Raw genomic sequence first — 20,804 nt, forward strand, 5'->3', positions numbered from 1 at the left:
TTTAAAGAGACAAACTACTTTGTAACTGTTTTTAAAAGTGCTTTTATTTTTATATTACAAAATAATCTGTGTCAGTCTACTTTCGAATACATTGAGACTTCAAGGGAATTGGGGGGGGGGGAAGCTTAATTCTCTGATATATATATTTTTTTCCAAAATACAAAAGTACTAGATTTTTAGAGACAGGACCAGGAGATACTAATTTCCACTTGTATCATGATTTCCCAACATAATTTAGCTAGACTTGTGTGGGGAAAGACAACAGGTGACTTGACCGTTACTCCTTGCTAGAATGTTCGAGAGACCTCTGAACATGATATTTAGGCCATCTGGATTCCAGATCTCTGCAAGCCCCATAAGGGCCAAAGTTTGTAGAGTTCACTCTCAATCCTTTTAAAAGTTGGCACTGGGTTATTTATCAGGACTAAAAGATCCAAGAAGGAGAATGAAGTAATTTGTGGTCACGACCAACAGTTGCACGCACACGATTTCCCAAGGCACGTAGGTGGAGAAAAGACACAGCAAAAACTCTAAAGATAATTGGAAAATAGCTTGGCAACCCGAATATTTCAGCCAAGAATGAACCAGGATGCGTTCGTCTGCCATACTCTTATCAAAATAGGTTGTGTTCTCTAAGACAAGGAGAAAAATCCAACAAACCAGCTCAGGATGAAGAGTAGATTTTCCACCCCGCATGGCTGAGCATAGGGTGGGAAGGATCAAGGATCTGCTCCAACCTCTGCAGAATAATCTTTTATCTTCCTTTGCTCTCTGGTGAACATAGAAAGTTTTGTGTGGGGAGGAGCCATTTTTTTAAAAGTGACACGGCATGAACTGTGACAGGTTGAGGAAGGTGCTGAAGCCGGCCCTGGGAGAGAACTGGGGGTGGGGGGGAAGTGCCATGATCAGTAAAAGGAAAACTAGGCTTGCTTGTGGAGTTGCTTTGTTGCGTCTTTACAAGAATAAACAACAACAACAAAAAAAGGATTCTTTCTTTGAGGATACTTTCACGGAAGCGACTGATTACAGTTTCCACAAGGATGAGTCAAGACTACAATATACATTGAGGAAAACCTTTCAAAAATAAACCAGAAAGGTCAAAACCAAAGGAGCAGAGACCGTTATGACTGTTATAGGCACCTGGACGTGGTTTTGAACGTAAGGGAGGTTTCTAGGCGTAGGCAGCATGTGCTTTCAAGACTGGAGGGGCCCTACCGGTCATCTGTAGTGCAAAGGCCTCCCCAGTGATGGGGGAACAATTCCAGGATAGAGATGAGGCTCAGCAGAAATCCTAAAAAGAAGAGAAAAACAATTCCAAAGAGTGACTCTTTCTATTCTGACCCCAACAGAAAAGCTCTTAATATAGGGGTGGGCATCTATAGCCCTTTTATAACCTATGGACTTCAACTCCCAGAATTCCTGAGCCAGCGTGGAATTCTGGGAGTTGGTCCACAGGTTGCAAAGGAGCCACAGCCGCCCACCCCTAGCCTACTCAGGTGCCTAACTTGTACAATAAACCTTTCCAAGGTTTTCAATTCCTTCCAGGAGACATGGGACACATACACACACACACACACAAACACACATATATATATGTAGGTCTTTGGAAGTGTCTTGGCGACGTTTCGACGAAGTCTCATTCGTCATCTTCAGGCTGGTGCTTTCGGCTTCGTGCTTCTAGGAGCACGAAGCCGAAAGCACCAGCCTGAAGATGACGAATGAGACTTCGTCGAAACGTCGCCAAGACACTTCCAATTTTACGTGGGAAGAAAAACCCGAATAACCAAAGAACCTACATACAAAACACCGCGAAAACCTCAGAAAACATATATATATAGATATATATATATATATATATATATATATATTATATATATATATATAGATATAAAGTTGGAAGGGACCTTGGAGTTCTAGTCCACCCCCTGCTTAGGCAGGAAACCCTATACCATTTCTGACAAAATGGCTGTCCAGTTTCTTCTTAAAACTTCCAGTGTTGGAGCATTCACCGCTTCTGGAGGCAGGTTGTTCCACTGGTTAATTGTTCTGTCAGGAAGTTTCTCCTTAGTTCTAGGTTGCTTCTCTCCTTGATTAGTTTCCATCCGTTGCTTCTTATCCTGCCTTCAGGCGCCTTGCAGAATAGCTTGTCTCCCTCTTCTTTGTGGCAGCCCCTGAGATACTGGAATACTGCTATCATGGGGGGGGTTGGACTAGATGACCTCCAAGGTCCCTTCCAACTTTATTATATATATATGTTTTCTGAGTTTTTCGCGGGTGTTTGTATGTAGGTCTTTGGTTATTCGGGTTTTCTCCCACGTAAAATTGGAAGTGTCTTGGTGACATTTCGACAAAGTCCCATTTGTCATCTTCAGGCTGGTGTTTTCAGCTTCGTGCTTCGAGAAGCAACGCACGAAGCTGAAAACACTAGCCTGAAGATGACGAATGGGACTTTGTCGAAACGTCGGCAAGACACTTCCAATTTTACGCGGGAGAAAACCCGAATAACCAAAGACCTATACACACACACACACACCCCTCTTTCCTCCTCTCATTAAATGGCTACGGCCCTTTTCTTTTGCTCACATTTATGTAATTTATAATTTGAATATCATTTCATAAATTATAATATAAAGCACTTTTAGGGATGCATCTCGTCACCAGGTCTCTGTTCAAGCCTGCTCAGTGGGCCAACCAAGTTTAACCCCGCCGCATTTTGGGGGGGTTTCATCTCTTTCTACGTACCGCCAGGCTTTGATCATGCAGCATGAAGGAAGACACCAGTGGGGAGTCCTTCTAAAGTGTAACGGCCAGGATGATGATGATAATAATGATGAGTGCTGTGATGGTCAAGCAGATGCCAATCATGAACTTCTTCTGCAGAGCCCCAAAACAGAGAGAAGGCAAAAAGAGGTGAAGAGATACAGATGGGGAAGCATCTCAGCTCCTGCTGTGCTGGATCCTCTCTCTGCTGGCTTCAGGGAATTGCAGAGGAACTATGAAAATTTCCTTACCCACAGCGTACTGGCTCAACGCACCTTTCATATCTCCGAGATGTCACCGTGTGCTACTAGCTATTTTGGACTGCGGCGATTCCAAATGTTTCCCACCCCACCCAAAATTGAAAGAAAAAACTCCCAGGAGAGTTAACCCTTGTTAAGATGCAAGTTGAAAGGTATTTCATTTTATAGAATGTGCACACTTTAATACAGGTAATTGACTTATAACAATTCTTTTAGTCACCATTCGAAGTTACAACTCCACTGGAAAAAAGTGACTTATGACAGTTTTTCACACTTACAACCACTGCAGCATCGCCATGGTGAAGGGATCAAAATTCAAACCCGTGGCAAAATGACTCATATTTATGACGGCTGCAATGTCCCAGGCTCATGTGATCACTTTTTGCAAGCTTCTGACAAATCAAATCGCTTAATAACCATGTTACTTAACTGAACAACGGTGGCAAGAAAGATGGGACAAAACTCCCTTAACAAACGTCTGACTTAGCAACAGAAATTTCGGGCTCAGCTGTGGTCGTAATCTGAGGGCTACCTGTGGGGGCTGAAGATGGGGGGGGGGCGGGCGGTTTACCTTGAGTGCTTTCTTCTGATTCTCCTGAGCTGTGTGAAGGTGCTGCTGCCCTTTCTTGACGTAGTCCCCGGAGTCTAGAATGTTCTTCTCTATCCTGTCAATCGTTTCTCCCTAGATGGAATCAAAAAGGGGACATTTAGATATAAGAAGCTTTCGGGCAAACATAACCAGTTCTGGGGGCAGAACTGATGGACAGAAAAAGAAGAGAAAGACTATAAGAGGTGCCTCCGCAGCCCGACCGTGAAATTGGGGGACAACTAGTGGCAGAGAAAAAACAAAGCAAACAAATGGCGGTTTAAAAATGTCCAAAGGTTAGCAGCTCAACCTTTGCATCATTAATAGTGAGTAAAACCTCCTAGAAAGCACACGCAGGAAGTCTACTTGACAACTGATAGGAGGGAGACTGGATGCTTGGGAGAAGAAGCCTGGGAGAGATCCCTGACGCCACAACAAGCTACAGGTGATCAGCGTCAACCTGACTAAGGTGATCGGGCTAAAGGTCTGATTCAACAAAGTCTGACCAGATCATTTCCCCACCCCCAATCCCCTTAATTTTCTCCTGCCCCTCCCCCCCCACTTCATACTTGCAGCTCCACTTCTGTAGCCAGGAACATAAACAGGTCATGCAGCTCCTGGATACTGCGCTCCAATTTCAGAATTTCACTGTGTCTGGTTTCGATCTCGTTCAGAGCCTGCTTTGTCACTTGGGTGTCCTTCATGAGCTGCATGAAAAAGGGTGACGTAGATTAATCCCCTTGTTTAGAGCCCTTTTCCTTCTTTCAAAGGACCCAACATTCTGATACTCACATTTGAAATAAATACTTCTGTCTGACCGCTCTCCAGCATCTGATCCAGCTGTTCATCAGATACCACCGTGCTACCAGCTGGAGGGAATAAAAAAAAATACAGTGTCAATGTCAAGAAGCTTTTCAATCTCCCATCAGAAAAGGGAAATGAAGTTCAAAGTATCTTTTCTCCAGCAGTTTGACCCTTGTTTTGCCCTGCGAACAGAATCCAAAAAAGTAGGGGATCTATCTGAAGCGTAAAGACCCAAAAGCCAAGGGGTGCACTGGAATTTTGAGGTTATCTGCACCCCAAACGCTCTCTTGTGGCAAACTGCATAGTTGGAAGGCAGAGAACCCGATAAGGTTAGGGCTAAAAACCCTCTGTATTTCACAACTGGCTGACATCGGCTTTGTTGCTCAACACCGAGGAGTTGGTTCACACATCTTGAAGTTTCCACGGTTAAGAAATAGTGCTTTAAAGCAGGGGTCCCCAACCCTCAGTCCGTGGCCCACCACCGATCCATGGAATGCCAGAAACCGGGCCGCACAAACAAGCAAAGCCCCATCCCTGGGATGTAGGCAGCACACGAAATCACACACCCTCCAGGCCACAGAAAAACCTCTCTCCATGGAACCAGTCCCTAGTGCCCAAAAGGTTGGGGAGGGGCGCTGCTTTAAAGGATGGCATTATCCCTCAAATACTACCTATCTGAGGGATAATGACTTGGCTAATATATAAATAGCACACATTGCTGAAGGGCTTTATAAAACTGAACCTTTAGAGGTGGAAGATAAAAAAATAACCCTAGAAACTTTAGTAAATTTCTCCCAGGAAGAATGTATCAAACGTTTTTGAGAAGGGACAGGCTTTTAACTCTTTTATGGCTTACATTGGATAAGCTTCCAATGATTTTTAAGAAATCGTGGTCAAATGGGCTTCAAAGGGCTACAGGTAGGGAGACTAATGGCACATGCAATTTTGGGGCTGGAGGTTTTTCAAGAAAAGATTTTGTCTGGGATGGTATAAGGATTTCTGTCTTGGGCAGAGGGCTGGATTAGAAGATCTCCAAGATCCCTTCCAGTCTTATGATTCTAGGTTGTCCTTCCTGTTTTTTTTTTTTTTTTTTTTTTAAAAAACAGATATTGAGAATGAGGATCCCAGGTACTGGACTATAAAATAGGCATTTACCCCTTTCTTGTGGGTCTGATGCCTTTCCACCTTGCTGAAGAACACAATAGGTCATGGGTAGGCAACCTTGGCTCTTTTATGACTTGTGGACTTCAACTCCCAGAATTCCTGAGCCAGCCATGCTGAGGGGAAAGGGAGTTCCCAAGCTGAACCATGCCAGCTCAGGAATTCTGGGAGTTGAAGTCCACGAGTCATAAAAGAGCCAAGGTTGCCTATCCCTGGACTAGGTGGTATGTTCTCTCACTTTTAGTAGGCTGATGCCTGAAATCAGCCACAAAGACGTAAAAGCCTGAGCGAGAGTCAGCTGGAGCTGCAGGGCTATCAGGGCTCGGAAGCACCAGGATCAGCGCCAGGCTCCAGCTGGAGCTCGGCGCTGATCCTGGCGCTTCTGCTGAGCCCAGAAGAAGCGCCGATCAGCTGGAAAGCGGCACTGATCCTGGCACTTCTGCTGAGCCCAGAAGAAGCGCCGATCAGCTGGAATGTTGCAGCCTCTCCAGGGTCTTGTGATTTACATTCAGATGCTTGGCAACTGATTCATATTTATGATGGTCACAGTGTCCCAGGGTCACGTGAAGTGACCAAAGCCTGTTGCAACCACCCAGCAGACAGGGGAGAATAAAAACCAAACTTCATTCCTCTCACAACTGGAAACCTGTCAATGCTAGTTTTGAGCTTTACAGGAGCAAGGTGCCTAGTTGTTGTTGCTGTTCTTAGCATGCTATGGCCTATCTTGTCCCCGACTACACTCAGGCCTACAAAGAATGTATCGGATGTATAAATTGAATTTAAACAGACTACTTAGGCCAGCTTTAGGATGCTGGAAAATCATGTGATATTCTTCAACGGTGGAGTTCACACTTCTTTTCACACATGGACATCCAAACAATTATGTTGGTGGGGATTTGACAGCAAATCACAAAATGGAACAGGTTGGCAATGGAATGCTTCATTTTCCTTCCAGAATGTTCCCTTAATTTCTCAGATGGGCAGGTCTCAGAGTTACATTACAGTATGCTCCTGAGTCTTAGGCTACAGGGCCATGCATTTTTTAAAAAGCCTCTCTAACTCTTTTCCAAGAAAACAAATTGCGTTTAAAATGCATAATGAACATTAAATTTGCATATTAGTTTGTTCTGCATAATTTTTCTATTTCTATATTCACTGACAGAGCTAAGAGTTTAAAAAAAAACCCTTCTTTCAGTTAAATTAATGGTCATTCCATTCATGGAACAGAACACAACATTCCTGCTTTTTTAACCGCTATCTCTTTAAAGAGAAAGAGTATAGAAAATAGAATATCACATTTGGACATTCTCCCTTATTTATTGAATATATTTTTTTTTATATTGCTTCCTACACTGAAGCATCTGGAAGCAATTTACAATAAAAAATACTGACTTCTGGAGGATGAAATGGTGGGCTGAAGATGGCTTTTGAAAAGTAAAACAGACAATCGTGACAAGCAATGAAGCTCTGGTGAGTCGATTGGCTTTATTAACCTCTCCAGACAAAGTGAGGTAATTGCCACAAAGTGCTCCAGACAGTTGCTCCTTGTGAGGAAACCTCAAAATAAGTGTCTCGGATGGGTTTTGAGTACTGGGAGATGAGGTAAAACATTTTGCTCAAGCTGTGGTTGGCTCCTTTAAAAAAATACTAAGTTCACATACTTTTTTTTCTAATCAGAAAACTGTGTATTAACTACTTTTCAGCTATTAGAACCTTTGGACTGACAAATCTGGAAACACCGGGTAGGGTTTGCTTTCAATCGTTAATGAAAGAAAAATTTAACTGAAAGCTTAAGGAATTTGAAATAAATAGCAAAAAGCTGATTTTAGAAAGGATCCAGACAAATTGGAAATAATATTTTGCAAATTAGTTATAAGAAATTTTTCCCATAGGGAAGCAGACTTGTTTTGAACATAAAGAGATAAAAAGATTTTAAAAATTGGGACTAAAAAGGCAGCTAAAGATTTAATTAAAGGAGAAAATACATCAGCCCGATTGAACAACTACAGAACAATGCAAAATATTTTAACACTGGAAACATTGAAGGGTGCTTTTGAAAAATGGAATCAGAAATTAATTATCAACAATGTTAATAGCGATATTTGCTTCTATAGATAAGCCATGTCCAAAAAAATATTTTGGAAGAAATGACAGAAGAGAAACAAGTTTTATCTGACAAGATAGAGACACTGAAAGGGATCTACAATTGACAGGATACAAGAATGACATGGAAAAAGTTGTTTCATCAGACATAAAAATGTAATCCATTGATATTTTAAAAGTTAAAAGAGAATTACCAATAATAAATAAAGAAAGTGATCTGGATAATTCTGTCATATTAAATTTACAAAAGAGGTTAGTTAAAGCTTGAATGAAACTTGTGGGAAGGATTAAAAAATAAGAATTAGTTCTACAAGAGTACTTGAGTGGACTAAAATTAAGACTGTTAGAAGTAAAAGAAAGGAATATGAAGTTGATTTATTTGATCAAGGTTAAAACAGATATGTTATTTCTGACAACTTTTAAAGGCCTTTTGCTGATACCAGGACTGAAATGATGATGCTTTATGGATTTATTTATAGATAAGAAATGGAACATGGGATGAAGAGATCATTGGTTGTAAAGTAAGAGGTGAAAAAGTATTAAAATTGTTTATACTTGTTATGATGAAGGCTGGAAGTCACTTCTTTATATATTTCTTTTTCTTTACTCTTTTCTTTTACATTTTTTTCTTTTCCTTAGCACTTTTATTTTTTCCTAATTTTTTTACTTTCTTCCAGTTTGTGTTGGTTTTTATTGTTGCAATTATAATCTTTAATGAAATTACTTTAAAAAATACAACAAAAGCAGCAATAAAAGTATATAATGATAACTAATATATTAAAGGGATGTAATGTATTCTTTATAAAACCCTAAAAGTTGGTGTCTCTCAAATGTCCAGAGAAAGAACATTCTAGAATGGAGGCACCATCGTTAAGGCCCATCTGTGAGCAGTTGCCAGATTTCTGAATAAATGCATGATAATCTCAGTAACTGACCAGATCTATAACCGAGATTCTCTAACAGGTATCTTTATTTGCAATAGTGGCAAATATCTGTAGCTCAGGTGTAGGATGAGGGTGAAGGTTCGTTCTCTGAGCTTGTGGGTTTGTTTCCAAACGTTTCGTTACCAGGCTACCATCTTCAGCTGAATTTAGGGGAGTTTAGGTATCTTTGTCCCAAATAACTAAAATTTTGAATCTGGCCCAGTAGCTATCTGGCCACCCTCTGGGACTTGCCTTAGCCATAAAATATCCAAGTATTTTTGGCTGTCACATTCTTTCTGCAGCAGGCCCATGATTTGGGGCAATCCTACAAGATGATTTGACATTAAAATGCAGTATTTTCTGTGCCTAGCAAAGGCAACCACAAATACTCACTAATCTGTAGATGCCGTTTGATGCGCTCCAGATTTCGGTCTCGGTAGTCAGACTGTATGGTGTTGCATTTATTGATGAGATCCAAGAATTGTTGGGAAAGGATCCCATGCTGAAGCAGAAATGTACATAATGAGTTATGCAGACCATTTCCGCCTCCTCACCTTGCTTCCCCCATCAAGGCCACCAATTGCTTTGCTTCTCACCTGATTTCTCTTCATTCGGTTGTTGAATGAATTTCTGTTCTCATCTTGTTCCTCCTTCGTAGGCTCAATTTCTACATAATTAAAAAGTGGCTACAATGAGATTGTAATGCTTATTTCAAGAAAGAGAGATCTGAGGATTAAAATATTTAATTTTTCAGAGCACTAGATACTAATTCCCCAGCCGAAGAGTCAAGATACAACCCTCTTTGTTTTCCTCATAAGTTGTGCGCACTCACTCTTCAGACGGACTCTGGTGTCTTTCGCCAACTGCTCAATCTCTTCGCGCAGCTTTTGTAGGCCTTGCTTCATGTCTAAGAAAACACAAGTGAAAATTCAAGAAGGTGCTATTTTTCATCGTATCCAATTCTTGCAAGCTTTGTAACTGAGCTACACTGCCCCCCCCCCACTTTTCCTCCAGAAAACTAATCAGGACTATCTGTAAACGAGGGGAACAAATTTAGTCCTTGTTTAGCGACAGCAATAGGGACCCTCAACCCAATTAAGCAGCCACAAAGCGAAAAATGATGTGATCATGACTGTTTGTGATTTTACACAGGAGACCCCTATCAACCAACTATAATGGTAAGCCTCTGACTGGGAGAGAGGTGTAAATGTGGGCAATTAGTCAGAAAGTTACTTTTCACTGTAACTAGGAATAGTTGTTGTCTGAGGCAGTCGCTAAGCAAGAACTGCTGTTGTTGACGCAGTGGTTAGAATGCAGTATTGCGGGCTAATTGTGCCAGGAGTTCAATTCAGACCAGCTCAAGGTTGACTCAGCCTTCCATCCTTCTGGAGTCGGTAAAAACAAGGATCCAGATTGTTGGGGGCAACAGGCTGACTCTGTAAACCGCTTAGAGAGGGCTGTAAAGCAGCGTGAAGCAGTATATAAGTCTAAGTGCTATTGCCAGCTGCAATCCATTGTACGTCACACCAACTTCTTCCTGAACAATCCTGCAAAAATCTTGTCTCTTTTATTCCTTTGCTGAAAAGTCTGATTCATAACTGCTTATTTTCTTCTGTATAGGTAGCTCTAGCTTAGTAACCACAATTGGTAGTGGCAGTTCTGTTGCTAAGTGCCTCAACTGCCTAAGCGAAATATCACATGACCACAGTTTATAATTTTATTTCTGTCTTCTCTATTAACACGGTTTGTTGTTGCAAGCCAGTTCTGAAATGGCCCGAATGGTGATCACATGATTACGATGGCCATAAATGCAAGGGTTGATTTCAAAACCTTTTTTTTTTATGCTGACATAATTCTCAATGGTCATTTAGCAAGGCAGCCAGGAAGTGAAGACTCCCTGTACTTTATAGTTATTTCTCTTCAGTAGTCTCTCTCTTTCTCTTTCTCTCTCCAAACCTCAGTTCTTCTATTTCTACTAAGAATCCTACTGCCAAAATAATTCTTCTGACTCTATTCACAGCACAAATTCCTTCCCCTTGTTTTTAAATCTATCTTAAACCCAACTCACTTTCTTTCAGTTCTTGTTACAGTCAACCACACTGGTTTCTATTCCTGATTCTTACTCTCAACTAACCAAAGGTCTCTTGCTTTCTTGATCAACACTGACTAATCTTCCTTGCTGCCTCATTTGTGTAAGTCTCCTGTTTGAAGCATGTTTCCTTTTTCCGCTAATTTCTTCTCAAAGATGGTATTTCCTTTGCCACGTCATCTTAAGCCTCGGTTCTAGTTTAACCAAGCTTTAAAGAGGGACTGCAGCATTTACAGTTAGTTTTCTGTTTGTAATTTTGGAACGCGTCACCTCATAAGCAACGGCCTGCAACATGCCGTATATATTTAAGCCCACAGGTTATACGCTGGCAGATTGAAACATAATCATTGGAAACCTACTGTCATCGGGGATGGGTGAAGCCATGATTGTAGTCTGGTTTTTCTCTAGGTCCTTCACTTTGCTTTCCAGTTTCTTCAAGGCTTCACGGATGCCACGTGTCTATAAAGGGGTTAAATGACATAATGAAAAGGTCAATATCAATTACTAAATCTTGGCCTTATCTCAGAGAGCTCAGAAACACTGATGATACAACTGGTTCTTCTAGGTCGGTGGTTCTCATCCTGTGGTCCATGATGTCATCACGGGGAGGGGGGGGGTCTGTGAAATCTTGAAGAAATGTTATGATTTAAGTATTGAGGATCCGTGGCCGTGGTCCGTGGCCAAAAAAGGTATTTAAAGGACGTCCATGGTGAAAAAAAGGCTGAGAATCACTGTTCTAGGTTGATGGCCAACCTTTTAGAGACGAGTGCCCAAACTGCAACCCAAAACCCACTTATTTGATGCCAGGTGGGTGTGGTCCACTGGGTGGGCATGGGTGTGGTGGTCATGGCAGACTGGGTGGGTGTGGCCAAGGTGGGCGCGGTCACCTCGATGTTGCTCATAGGAAGGGATGCCTGTGGGGGCTGGGCAGGATTGGGGGAGATCCAGGAGGTCTCTGGCAGGTGGGGCAGTGGGCAGGAGGCTTGTCCTGCGGGGAAAGGCGAGGCAAGGCGAGGCAGGGCGGGGGTGCCATTTTCGCAGGGCAAGGCGAGGCAGGGGCCGGGGCGTCTGGTGTCTGACACCATCGGCCCCTGCACACAGAGGCCAGTAAGCGCAAGGGGGCCGACATCAGCAGCCAAAGCCTGCTGGCCCCTCAACCGGCACACTCTGGGGCTCCGCAGCCTGCCGCCAGCAGTTCAGAGAAGCCGCCTCTGAGCTGGACAGCCGGCCGACAGCTGAGGAGGCGATGCAGTGGGTTGTGCCCAGGAAAAGGAGAGCATGTGAGGCCAGGAGGGATGGGACGAGGGGGAGGGAAACCAGCCATGCTGGGATACACCCGGCCATGTGGGACCTCCGTGAGTTAGCGGGTGGCTGGTTGAAGAGGAACGGTTGTCATCTCCAGGGCATGGTGCCTGTGCTCACAGAGAGGGCTCTGAGTGCCGCCTCTGGCACGTGTGCCATAGGTTCACCACCACTGTTCTATAAATATTTTTTAAGTATTTCAGAAGAAAATAATTACAGGTAGTCTTCACTTAATAACCGCCCTTTTTAATAACCATTCAAAGTTACTGTAGCACTGGAAAATTAACTTTACAACCTGTCCTCTGTCTTATGGCCACTGCAGCGTCCCTGCAACCATTTGCCCACTTCATAGCCAAGCTGAGTTAACGGAGAAACTGGAAGATTTCAAGTCACAATCGCACGTCTTGCTTAATGACTATGTCACTTAGTGACAGAATTGCCGGTCCCAGTTGTGGGAGTTAAGTGAGGTCTACCAGGCAGCAAAGTGGGCAGCGGCATGTTTTTATATGCCAGTTTTTATTTCTTTCAACAACCAATAGTGCACCATACAGATAGTCCTCGACTTACAACTATTCATTTGGTTACCGTTCAAAAATACAACAGCACTGGAAGAAGGGACACGAGCATTTTTCACGCTTATGACCACTGCAGCATCCTCCACGGTCACGTGATCCAAATCCAGACGCCGGGCAATTGGCGTGTACTGATGGTGTTCTTGGATCACAGGATCACCTTTTGTGACCTTCTGACCAGCAAAGTCCACGGGGAAGAAGCTGGACTCACTCAACAACCGTGTGACTAATTTAACAACTGCAGTAATTCACTGAAGAGCTGTGGCAAGAAAGGCCGTACCATGGGGCAAAACTCACTTAACCAGGGTCTTACTTAGCAACAGAAATGTTGGGCTTAATTGTGGCCGTTAAGTTGAGGACTACCTGTACCACTTTCAATTTCTGACCACTTTTTGCATTTCTTAAATTTCCTCTGTCCATTTTCGGCAAGCACTTTATTAAGACGCACTGTACACATTAATCTACTTTAGTTTTCCCTTCTTATAAATAAACCCACAAATGTTCACTCCATTTTCACGTTACATAAAACCTCCATCTTTAATGCATTACTTTTCAGATCCATTCTTTTTCCTCATACGGTCCAGCGTGAGCTGCAAATCATCTTGAGTTCTCATTTAACCCCGCAGGCTCATCTGCAGGCAAAAGTACACGCACGTTCTCATTCCCATCCGGCGTATTTTTACCGACACTACAGGCGCTACACTTCTTATACAATTACCCATAAACAGATTAAACAAGCAGAGGGATTTCTTATATAGCCTTGTCCCGCCGCAATATCACATCAACTATGTACTAAAGCATTCAGTTTTTCTCACACGTTTCTATTGTATACCACTCTAACTGTATTTGGCAAACGTATATCACCACAAATTGCAACTCCACATTCGAGAGTGGAATGGGACAACTCGCCCTGGTTGACTCGCTGTGGGACAATTCAACATGTGGGATAACTCAAGAGAGAGAGACAAGAGTAACTCAATCCTTTGGTTCAAGGATGTCTGAGCTGAGAAGATACAAATATAAAGTGAGACAAGGTTCACTACTATCCACTTGTCCCTCTCTTGAGCTGTCCCATGTTGAATTATCCTGTGGTAAGTCAGCCATTGTGAGACAGCCATGGCGAGTCAGCTGTGGCCAGTTGTCCATTCAGGCAAAACGTTTCATTATGCAAGTTATTTACTTTATGATAGATTTTTCTCTAAACCAACATATATATATATATATATATATATATATATATATATATATATATATATATATATATATATATATATATATATATATATATATATATATATCCTATTCACATAGTCAACGTCCTGCTGAAAATAATAAGCCTGATCTACATACCCTCAACAATCAATGCACTTTTGCTCACCGTCATATTTTTTCTGTCAAAGTTCTGCTAAACATCTTCCCAAGCACTTAAACTAATCCTGCTTGGGGTGTGTGTGCTGCATTTACATAATTGCATTTTTCTCTAGGTGTAGGAAAATAACAGCATTTTCTTTCTCAAGTCAGATATGAACGCAATATTCACAAATACGTTGAATGGCCACTCCGTATTTTAATTTTTCCCAGGCACACCATCTTAATTGGCAGCTTCACTATTTTTCTACATTATCAAAAGATTTACAACTTTCTTTTCACCCTTCTTTTTTTGGGGGGGGGGCACTAACTTTAAAAGCATTTAACTTCACCCTTCAACATATTATTGTAATTTCCATACAAATCTATAAAATCTTCCTTCAAGCATTTTCTTATTTTGTCTGCATTCCCCATGATTTTATTTCTTTTTCATGCATATGCAAAAATAAATCTATTCTTAACATATTCAAAATACAGATCGTTTCCTAAGCAGATATTCCCCAAGATATTCCTGGGTCTTTGAATGGCTCATATATATTTTTTTGACAGGAGTATTGTTGTACCTTGTTTCAACTGTTGTCCACTGTTCCCCAAAATTCATTCCAGATTCTTTTTGTTAACCCCATTCTGTGGACTGTAGCCTAATACCAACCTATTTTCATACATACTCATGGCAAACCAGTAATACCAATACATAATTGCTAACATACATTTTAATTCTGTCATTCATAACTAAACCCACACCTTTGCTTTCATGCATGTATTCATCACCATGCTCTTTCAGAACACACCCAAGCTTCATTCAGATCCACTGCACTCTTCCTCCTTTTCTTGATTTCATGAACAGCATAACTACTTTTTTTTTTCTTTCAAGTTTTGGGACATTTGGGCAGATAGGCTATCAGTGGCAACTAAAGTCACTATTCTATATAAGTTTTGGTATCTATCCTGGAGATTTTACAAGCCAACAAACTGTTGCCTTCCTCTCACCAGTTAAGAGAGCAATGCAGCACACCAATAAATTCAAGGTACTAATGAACACTGGTCAAAAGAGTCTTAGAAATTTTTCAAGTAATTGGTATTGAAAAGGAATTATGTAAAGAAAATGTGTCTATTACTATAATTCAGGGCTTTTCAACCAGTGGTACGGGTACCACCTGTGGTACATTGGCACCTGGCAGGTGGTACGCGACCCTCCTAAAAAAGTGGTAGCGGGGAAGGGAATGAGCTGAACCGGTGGCAGCACCGCACAAGCCTGAGTGAGAGATGGCTGGAGCTGCAGGGCTGTCAGGGCTCAGCGGAAGCGCCAGGATCAGTGCCGCTTTCCAGCTGATCGGGGTATCAGGGCTCAGCGGAAGCGCCAGGATCAGCACCAGGCTCCAGCTGGAGCTTGGCGCTGATCCTGGTGCTTCTGCTGAGCCCTGAAGAAGCACCAATCAGCTGGAAAGCAGCACTGATCCTGGCGCTTCTGCTGAGCCCAGAAGAAGCGCCGATCAGCTGGAATGTTGCAGCATCTCCAGGGGTCTTGTGATTTACATTCAGATGCTTGGCAACTGATTTATATTTATGACGGTCACAGTGTCCCAGAATCATGTGAAGTGACCAAAACCTGCTGCAACCACCCAGCAGACGGGGGGAATAAAAAACAAACACCCCCACCCCACTCCCCACTGCCAATCCCCAACAGAAATGCTCACAATGAAAACCTCGGACAGGAGGAAGAAGGCCGTCGGGCAGGCCAGCAGGTGTCTTGCTTGGCTGTGGCTTGCGGGGCACTTTTTTCAGTGCCATTGTAACTTCGAACAGTCACTAAGTGAACTGTTGTAAGTCGAGAACTACCTGTACTTTATCACTTTTTGGGGGGGGGGTCATCAAGTTTTTGACACCTTGCTAGGCGACTGGTGGTATTTGGATATTGCCATATCCTAAAAGTGGTACAATGGGTGAAAAGGTTGAAAAGGCCTCTTATAATTCATATCTTTAGAATCCTATAAAAATAATCTAATCATCAACACGACACCCAAATCACGTAGGACTTTGAAAGTTATCTTTTTCTTTCCTGTCCTCCCAATGCATTAGAGCAGCAAAACAATGTTTTCTGCAACACTGGACATATCAAGCAATCAAACAGTAGGGTGTTGTGGCCAAAACCTGGCTCACCAGAGCAACCAAATTGCTTTGAAGTTACAACATAAACAGATTAAGCATAGAAACAATCACAGTGTACATTGCACTTCCAGCAAAGCACTGGTTGCTTGCTGAGCAGCCCTGAGCAAAAGCAGAACCACAACTTATACATCTTTGGCCTGTTGCATTTTAAAGACCAGACAAAGAAAGAGGCAGACACAGTGTGAATTACAGCATAACATTGGAATGTTTTTGGATAAACCCATTCTTCTCATTACTGATCCTTTCCTACTAGGTCAGCATACTAGCTGTACTATCTTTGAGATACACAGTCAGTGAATATAAATAATCTGAGCTATTTGGGCCTCTGATTCCTGTCCGATTCTCCCCTTGTTGCCACTCAGGATCAATTCAGCTAGCTGCGAATGTTTTCCTGCAAGGGGACTATAAACCGTTCACAATAGGGGGGAGGGAGGTATCTTATAGCAGTGGTGGCGAACCTACGGCAGGCGTGCCAGAGGCGGCACTCAGAGCCCTCTCTGTGGGCACGCGCGCCGTTGCCCCAGCAGAGTTCGCCAGAGTAGCGAGCATGTGGCGTTTGGAAGCGACAGGGCAGGAAGTGAGCGAGCAAGCGGCATTGGCCTCCCTGGGGATGCCCCAGAGATGGCGAGGGACTGGCCCTGGCCACATTCACCCAGTCTGCTGTGACCACTGCAACCACGCCCACCCAGTGGGCCATGCCCCCCCCCAGCCCCTGAGGGCACCACAATGCTGATGCAGCCCTGGCATTTTGTGATAAATAAGTGGGTTTTGGGTTGCAGTTTGGGCACTCGGTCTCTAAAAGGTTCGCCATCTCTGTCTTATAGCGTTAGTAGGGAATGCAGTCACTATGTTTAAATGGGTACTTTTAATCGCTACAGGAAGAAATGGAGTTTTTACAGAAAAGAGAAAAAAAATTCTTTCACTGTTATTTATACATGCACACAGCGAAAACAAAGAAGTGCTCAAGAAAGAAGATCATAATACCATTTGGAAAAATTCATCAGTAGGATCAGGGGAGTTGTGTTTTGCTGATCCACGCTGTATGACAAGAGCCACACGTTCAACATCTTCATTGTCGGATTCATCATCTTTCTGTAGAAAGGAAAATAAACGAAAGAAAGTCAGGTACAACATGTCTGAGAAAGCACACATACCTCATGCATGGCAGGTACATGTGACCACAGGGATGCTGCAACACAAGTGCAAGGACAGATTGTAAGACATTTTTTTCAGTGCTGTTGAAATGTTGACTGGTCACTAAACAAATGGTTGTTAAGTCAAGGTCCACCTTGAGTTGAATGCTACATCATCTGGATCGTCAATGGATGCAGAAAATGCAAAGTCTTTCCAATCATGTAGTGCCCATCCAGATTTCTGCAGTCCAGTTAATGTAGCCCAGCCCCAGGAACTACTTACTTAATCATTAATCTAGAGTTCACTTGTAATGACTGAAATGAAACTGGGTTTATTGTATTCCTCTTTCTGGTCGTATAGGCTATAATCTGCAAGGTTTGTGCAGACTTTTGTGTGTGAATTCAGAGGTTAATGCTACTGCTTAACCAAAAAAAAGTCCACCTTGTTAACCAGTGCTTTTAATGTAGAATTTTATTATTTTATTATAGAATAAATTTATTTTATAGAATTTGGAGGGAAAAAAATATGTAGCTGACTTTGGCAACTTGGCATGGTTGGGCTCAGGAATTCTGGGAAGTGAAGTCTACAAGTCTTAAGAGTTGCCAAGTTTGGAAACTGCTCAGCTAAACAATAAGAATTTCCTCCCATGGAAATTCTGTGTCATTGCTATAACTCAGTGGTCCTCAAACTGTGGTTGCATCAAATACATGTTTTTTAGAAGACACCAAGCACAGCACATTCTCTTAAAGAATCATGAGTTTCCAAAAGCTAACAAGTCTCCTTTCTCAAAATGTAAGAGAAAGTTAGTAGAACTATTGCTACTATTTAATTAAGCTAAATGCTTTGGCCAATTAAAATTTTAACCATGTAGTACAATTATCTAGCCCTGATTAATTAGTAGGGTTTTGCTCTAAGAACCACAATTATGTTCTGAGAATAGTTGAATCAATCCTCTCCCTTCCTTTATAAAATTTTAGTAGGCTATCTATTAACTGGAAATAAAACTATTTTTCATCTTATTGTGAAACAAATACCCTTTCCAACAAAAACCACAGGCAGCTGGAATCAGCTCTCTTCTGGGGTTAAAAGAAATTACATTTAAAAATGCTTTAAAATAATTATAGGTACAGTAGGGCAGCCATGCTGAATCAGTACTTAGTAAAATATTTATTCTGCTACACAGGGATTTAAGAATTTTGGAAGACTAAGGAAAATCCAGAGAGCCAGTTTATGGTATGTTTAAGGCAGGGGTAGGCAACCTTGGCTCTTTTATGACTCGTGACTTCAACTCCCAGAATTCCTGAGCCAGCCAGGCTGGCTCAGGAATTCTGGGAGTTGAAGTCACGAGGCATAAAAGAGCCAAGGTTGCCTACCCCTGGCTTAAGGCATCACCCCAGAAAATGGGAGCCCATGATTTTTAGTCCATCTCCTGTACATGTTTACTTGAGTGACTTTCAGCCAGTTATTTTCTCTCGGGCTATGAAGGAGGCAATTGCAAACCACTTCCAAAGTCTTGCCCAAAAAAACTGCAATGACTTCTCCAAACAGTTGCCAAGAGACAAGACTGAGTCAAAGGGACACACACACACACAAAAGGGAAGTCCACAATACAGGTCTAATGAATATACAGATTTAGTGCCAACTGCTGAGACAACAAAAAGCATGCATAAATAAATGCGTAAATAATTTTATACCAACACATTTACAAACCCCTCTGAGACAAAATAAAAACTTGCCCTTCCACTGCAATTCCATGCCAAAAGACCAGGTCACGCTCACATTCTTATCCTGGAAATCCAGGTCAGCTCTCCCTACTGATGTTAATCAATCACCTTGCCTTTAGATTAGATTGGGCAGTGGCAGCTGACCCTTGGCCACCTGGGAGTTCCTGCTTCACCTGGTACTTTTACTATTCCTATCAGGGCCCGGCCGGCATCGGGTACGGGGAGTTGTAGTGCCAAAGATTGAGGATGGCTCCCAAATCTTTCCTCTTTCAAGCTTCTGTCACTTTAGGCTGACAGCCATTCCCTTAACCTAGCGTTTCCAAACCTGGCAACTTTGAAGATGTGTGGACTTCAATTCCCAGAATTCCCCAGCCAGTTGTGGCTGGATAGGGAATTCTGGGAATTGAAGTCCACAGAGTTTGAAGTTGCCAAGGTCCAGAAAACACGGCCTTAAACTTTCTCTGGGGTGACACTGCCAAGGGAGAGTTGGGGGGGAGGGCTACAACCATGCCAAGAAAAGTAACCAGGGAGGAAGGTTTTGTGTGTGTGTGTGTGTGTGTGTGTGTGTGTGTGTGTGAGAGAGAGAGAGAGAGAGAGAGAGAGAGAGAGAGAGAGAGAGAGGCTATGGGTCTGTAGAGGACGGGAGAAGGAAAGAAGGCAGTGCATAGGAGGGAGGGGAAAACTGCAGCTAAGGGGCAGAGATCATTGGGAGGCCAGGTGGAAAGAAAGGGGGCGGCCGCCATTTTAAATAAGATTATTATCACTCTTCCCACTCCTGTGCTGGAAAGAGAAGAGGCAGGACCAAGCCAGGTTTTTCTCCATCCCAGCCCGGGAGGACCTTCTATCTGCCCGGGCAGGAAGAGGAAGCAGCCTCAGGCACTGACGACGGAGCCACTAAATCGGGGGGGGTGAAAGAGGATGTGTGAATGGGGTCCAGTGGAGAAAGGAAGTTACGAGTCAGGAGGGAAAGGGGTATGAGCCGCAGGTTTGACTCGAGGGGGTTGGTGAGAAAAGCCACCCAATTTGCGGAGGGGGCGGGGGAAGGAAGACAGAATAGCCTGGAGGAAGCGGCGGAGGGCAACGCGAAGCCAGAGCGGCCGGTGGCGCGAAGGGAGGCGCAACCGCGACCGTTGTGGGCGGGGCTAAGCCGTGCGTCGTGAAAAGGGGCGCGCGGGCGGCGTTCTCACCTCTCTCAGCTCCTGCGTTCGGTCTCTCATAGCTTTGTTTCTATTTTTTTTTTCACACCTCGGAGATTGAACTGGCGAAAGGGCGGGGAAAAGAGAACGGAGGGGACCCAAGGCGCAGGCGCACGAAACGCTCGCAGACTCTTAGCCGACTCCTCCTTCCTGGCAGCTCGATGGCTCTTGAGGGCAGGAATCCCCCTCGGTCGGACAATGACTAAGTAACACACCGTCCCGGTCTGCGCATGCGCACGTACTTCCACCTTCCGAGGGTCCGGTTTTCAGTCTTCCTTCGCCCCCCCCCCCAGCCAATAGAGAAACCGAAACAATCAAACCGGAAATATATCAAACCCCATAATGAATGTAGAACTATGTGAGAATGGCAAGCTTAAGAGACCGCCATCCTTTCTCGACCGGAAGTTGGTTCTTAAAACAGGAAGCATTTTCAGACTACCGGGCTAAAACGTTACTTCACGGATTTAATATGGCCGTCGCCGGAAATCCATTTTTCTCAACCGGAGGTCTTTTCAACCGTCTGCTAAAAAGCGCCATAGAGCTACGCAAAGAGTGTCTCTTTCCTTTAAGGTTTTTTTTTCCTAATTAATATTCCCGGTTTATACGCCAAATAATGTCGGTTTATCTGAAAAATGAACTACTCAAATATATTT

At 43.1% G+C, this 20,804-nt stretch overlaps 1 protein-coding gene across 1 annotated transcript; it reads right to left on the minus strand.

The window, feature by feature from the left end:
* Nucleotides 1-14: 14 nt before the first annotated feature.
* STX4 (syntaxin 4) lies at nt 15-20,547 on the minus strand. The gene is made up of 11 exons (XM_039330419.1): nt 20,143-20,547; nt 17,082-17,189; nt 11,046-11,145; nt 9,430-9,504; nt 9,194-9,264; nt 8,991-9,099; nt 4,399-4,475; nt 4,176-4,313; nt 3,592-3,702; nt 2,743-2,874; nt 15-1,291 (listed from the first exon to the last, which is right to left on the minus strand). The coding sequence occupies exons 1-10, from the start codon at nt 20,170-20,172 to the stop codon at nt 2,794-2,796; spliced, it is 900 nt and encodes a 299-aa protein (XP_039186353.1). The 5' UTR covers nt 20,173-20,547; the 3' UTR covers nt 15-1,291; nt 2,743-2,793.
* Between the last annotated feature and the right edge of the window lie 257 nt (nt 20,548-20,804).

The sequence above is a fragment of the Crotalus tigris genome, unplaced genomic scaffold, assembly GCF_016545835.1.
Source record: "Crotalus tigris isolate CLP2741 ecotype Arizona unplaced genomic scaffold, ASM1654583v1 scf7180000024427.8105951120:4207309, whole genome shotgun sequence".
Lineage (NCBI taxonomy): Eukaryota > Metazoa > Chordata > Lepidosauria > Squamata > Viperidae > Crotalus > Crotalus tigris.

What these genes read in the sequence shown, in the direction of transcription:
- STX4 (XM_039330419.1), bottom strand. Translation starts at nt 20,172, where the DNA reads ATGAGAGACCGAACGCAGGAGCTGAGAGAG. An exon ending in CTGATGAATTTTTCCAAATG is followed by an intron (nt 11,146 to 17,081) that starts GTATTATGATCT and finishes ACCCCTTTATAG; the next exon opens with ACACGTGGCATCCGTGAAGC. An exon ending in TTCACCCATCCCCGATGACA is followed by an intron (nt 9,505 to 11,045) that starts GTAGGTTTCCAA and finishes GTGTTTTCTTAG; the next exon opens with ACATGAAGCAAGGCCTACAA.